At 34.7% G+C, this 4044-nt stretch overlaps 1 protein-coding gene across 1 annotated transcript; it reads left to right on the top strand.

The window, feature by feature from the left end:
• The first annotated feature begins 630 nt into the window (after positions 1 to 630).
• LOC131635895 (probable LRR receptor-like serine/threonine-protein kinase At3g47570) lies at positions 631 to 3794 on the top strand. Its single transcript, XM_058906533.1, has 2 exons — positions 631 to 3304; positions 3418 to 3794. Exons 1-2 carry the CDS (start codon positions 637 to 639, stop codon positions 3792 to 3794), a joined length of 3045 nt encoding a protein of 1014 aa, XP_058762516.1. The 5' UTR covers positions 631 to 636.
• The last annotated feature ends 250 nt before the right edge of the window (positions 3795 to 4044 follow it).

Genomic DNA, 4044 nt, shown 5'->3' with positions numbered 1-4044 from the left:
GTCAACTTATACACAACATTAACCAACTTTATTATAAATTTATATTATACATCTAATGGAGAAAAATCGAAATTGTAATAACATACAGTGTAAGTAAAGGATTTGGTGTCAAAATAACATCTTTTCTGTTATATATCTAACTAAAGATGTTCAATTTTCATTATTTCTAATCTAATATTTTCAGATGACCCAAAAGTCCAAAACCAATTACCATTTGACAATTCCGAGGTCTTAAAAAGAGTGCCATTATATTAGTAATACAAGCATGGCAGAAGCATGGTAAATAAACTATTTTTAGTTTAACAAAAACATAATTAAATGAAGACGTACGATATTGACTTAAGACTCCAATTCTTCATTATATGAATAAAAAACAAACTCTCTAGCCACAAAGCTCTCACATAATCCCATACCAGCAATTTAATATAAGAAGTTATTAGAAACATGTGATGAACTTAAATAATCTAAACTTAAAAGACAGAATAATATATGCTACCTACCTCATGTATTTAAAATGCAAGTATCAAAAAAAAAAAAAAAAAAAATGCATAACAGAAAACACTCTAAACGAAACATTATATAATAACTAGACAGCATAATCAAATTTCACACTCTAAAACAATCCCTTTGCCTGTCATGTTTCCAACATTTTCATTTTGGTTATCTCTTCTCTTTGCTTTCAACTTAGTCCAAAGCACAATTACCTCTACATTAGGAAACATAACAGATAACTCGGCATTGCTCAAGTTCAAAGAATCAATATCTAATGACCCATTTGAAATCTTGAACTCTTGGAACACTTCAACTCACTACTGTAATTGGGACGGAGTTACATGTAGTCCCAAGCATCAAAGAGTTATAGAGTTAAACTTAGAAGGGTATAAGTTGCGTGGATCCATATCTCCCCATGTTGGCAACCTCTCTTTTTTGATAACTCTCAACCTTGCAAACAATAGTTTCTTTGGAAAAATCCCACAAGAACTTGGTCGGTTGTTCCGATTACAGGAACTCTTAATTACCAATAGCCCCATGACTGGGGAGATTCCGAATAACTTGACAAGCTGCACTGATCTTGAATTCTTGTTCTTATCTGGAAATCATTTGACTGGTAATATACCAAATGGAATCAGTTCTCTTCATAAGCTTGAGATTTTGGACATTTCAAATAACAAGTTAAACGGAAGAATTCCACCTTTCATAGGAAATTTTTCATCCCTAGAAACTCTTGCAATGGATATGAATAACTTAGAGGGAGATATTCCACCGGAAATTTGTGGCCTCAAAAACTTGACAATATTGGGAATGCTTGACAATAGACTATATGGTACGTTTCCTTCTTGTCTTTATAATATGTCATCTCTTACTAAGATCACGGCTGGATTAAATGAATTTCATGGATCTCTTCCACCCAATATGTTCAACACCCTCTCCAATCTTCAATATTTAGCAATTGGAGGAAATCAACTATCAGGTAAAATCCCTACTTCCCTTGCAAATGCTTCTGCTATACAAATACTAGACTTATCTCGACAAAACAAATTGGTCGGACAAGTTCCAAGTCTAGGAAAGTTATATGATCTTCAAGTGCTAAGTCTAGAAGTAAACAGTTTAGGTGACAATTCAACTGAAGATTTGAAGTTTCTAAAAACTTTGACAAACTCTAGTAAACTAAGAGTGCTTTCTATATCTACTAATAAATTTGGAGGTAACTTGCCAAATTTAGTAGGAAATTTATCCACTCGACTTAGTCAACTATATCTTGGGGGTAACCAGATATCAGGAAAAATTCCAGCAGAATTAGGAAATCTAAATGGCTTAATTCTCTTGAGTATGGACCTTAACCATTTTGAGGGAGTTATTCCTACTACATTTGGGAAGCTTGAGAGAATGCAAAAATTAGTATTGGACGGAAATAAGCTGTCGGGAGAGTTACCACCCATCATAGGCAACCTCAGTCAATTATATTTCTTGAGTTTAAGAGATAATATGTTAGAAGGAAACATTCCTTCAAGCATAAGTAATTGCCAAAATCTACAATACCTAGACCTTTCACAAAACACTCTTAGAGGAACCATACCCTTAGAGGTCTTTAGTCTTTCCTCTTTAACAAACTTGCTCAACTTGTCAAAAAACTCGTTGAATGGTAGCTTACCGAGTGAAGTGGGTAGGCTAAAAAGTATCAACAAGTTGGATGTCTCAGAGAATCATCTATCTGGTGACATTCCTGTAGCCATTGGTGAATGCATAAGCTTAGAATACCTCTTTTTTCAAGGGAACTCCTTCAATGGAACCATACCATCCTCTTTGGCTTCACTAAAAGGTCTTCAATACTTAGACTTGTCAAGAAATCAGTTGTCTGGACCGATTCCTAATGTCCTACGGAATATATCAGGTTTAGTATACTTGAATGTTTCGTTTAACATGTTGGAAGGTGAGGTACCAACAGAAGGAGTCTTTGGAAATGTAAGTGAGTTAGATACGACTGGAAACAATAAGCTTTGTGGAGGTATTTCAGAGTTTCATCTACAACCATGCCATGTCAAAGGTAAGAAATCTGCAAAACATCACAAAACCATGCTGATAGCAGTGATAGTTAGTGTGGTATCTATTCTTCTCGCGATGACAGCAACTATCATAACTATTTATTTGATGAGGACTCAGAACAAGAAACAATACTCTGACTCACCAACAATTGACACGCTAGCCAAGGTTTCATACAAAGAGCTTCACCAAGGAACTGATGGTTTTTCTGCTAGAAACTTGGTTGGATCAGGAAATTTTGGATCTGTGTACAAAGGAAATATTTTATCACAAGATAAATATGTTGCCATAAAGGTCCTAAATCTTCAAAAGAAGGGAGCTCAAAAAAGTTTCATTACTGAATGTAATGCACTTAAAAATATGAGACATCGAAATCTGGTTAAAGTTTTGACATGTTGTTCAAGTACAGATTACAAAGGTCAAGAGTTTAAGGCTTTGGTGTTTGAATACATGAGCAATGGAAGCTTAGAACAATGGCTACATCCCGGGATAACGAATACAGAAAATCAAAGAATGTTGAACCTTGATCAAAGATTGAATATCATTGTCGGCATTGCTTCTGTATTACATTATCTTCATTATGAATGTGAGAAATCAGTCATTCATTGTGATGTAAAGCCAAGCAATGTCCTTCTTGACGATGACATGGTTGCTCGCGTGAGTGATTTTGGCATAGCAAGACTTGTTTTAGCCGTTGACGGTACCTCTCACAAAGAAACTAGTACAATTGGAATTAAAGGGACGGTTGGTTATGCTCCTCCAGGTACTTTCTAGACTTTTAGATCATACAGTGTTTAATTGAATTTCCTATCCTATGGTTTATGTTTGATATTTTACTAGTAACATAGTATTAAATGTTTTTGCTTTATCTTTTAGAGTATGGAATGGGTTCCGAAATATCCACTTGTGGTGACATGTATAGCTTCGGGGTGCTTGTGTTGGAAATGCTTACCGGAAGAAGACCAACAGACGAGACGTTTGAAGATGGTCAAAATCTTCATATGTTTGTTAAAAACTCACTTCCTAGTAATCTAATACAAATTTTGGACTCACATCTTGCGCCGAGAAATGTAGAAGCAAATATAGAAGAAGATGGAAACAGTGGGAATTTGACTCCAACTGTAGAGAAATGCTTGGTTTCACTTTTTCAGATTGGACTTGCTTGTTCACTGGAATCACCAAAAGAAAGGATGAATATAGTGGATGTCACCAGAGAGTTAAGCATTATCAAAAAGGACTTCTTTAGGAAATAGAAGTGTATGTACTATGTTGCAGTGCCACTAGAGTTGAATGTGGAACCATAATTGTTTGAAATATTTTCTTTTCAATTCTAGATGTACTTGCTATTCCCAGAGTTGAATGTGAGTTGAATTCCACAGCCCATACTTCATGTAATATCAATCATATAAATAATGGATTTAATACTATAAATGGAAGTGAACTTACTTATATTATCGAACTTTTCCCTATATCACTCTTGTGATTTTCCAAATTTTACTGCAA

Source organism: Vicia villosa, unplaced genomic scaffold (assembly GCF_029867415.1).
Source record: "Vicia villosa cultivar HV-30 ecotype Madison, WI unplaced genomic scaffold, Vvil1.0 ctg.001584F_1_1, whole genome shotgun sequence".
Classification (NCBI taxonomy): domain Eukaryota; kingdom Viridiplantae; phylum Streptophyta; class Magnoliopsida; order Fabales; family Fabaceae; genus Vicia; species Vicia villosa.
Note: the sequence above shows the minus strand (reverse complement) of the source record. Positions and strands in the feature narration are given on the sequence as shown.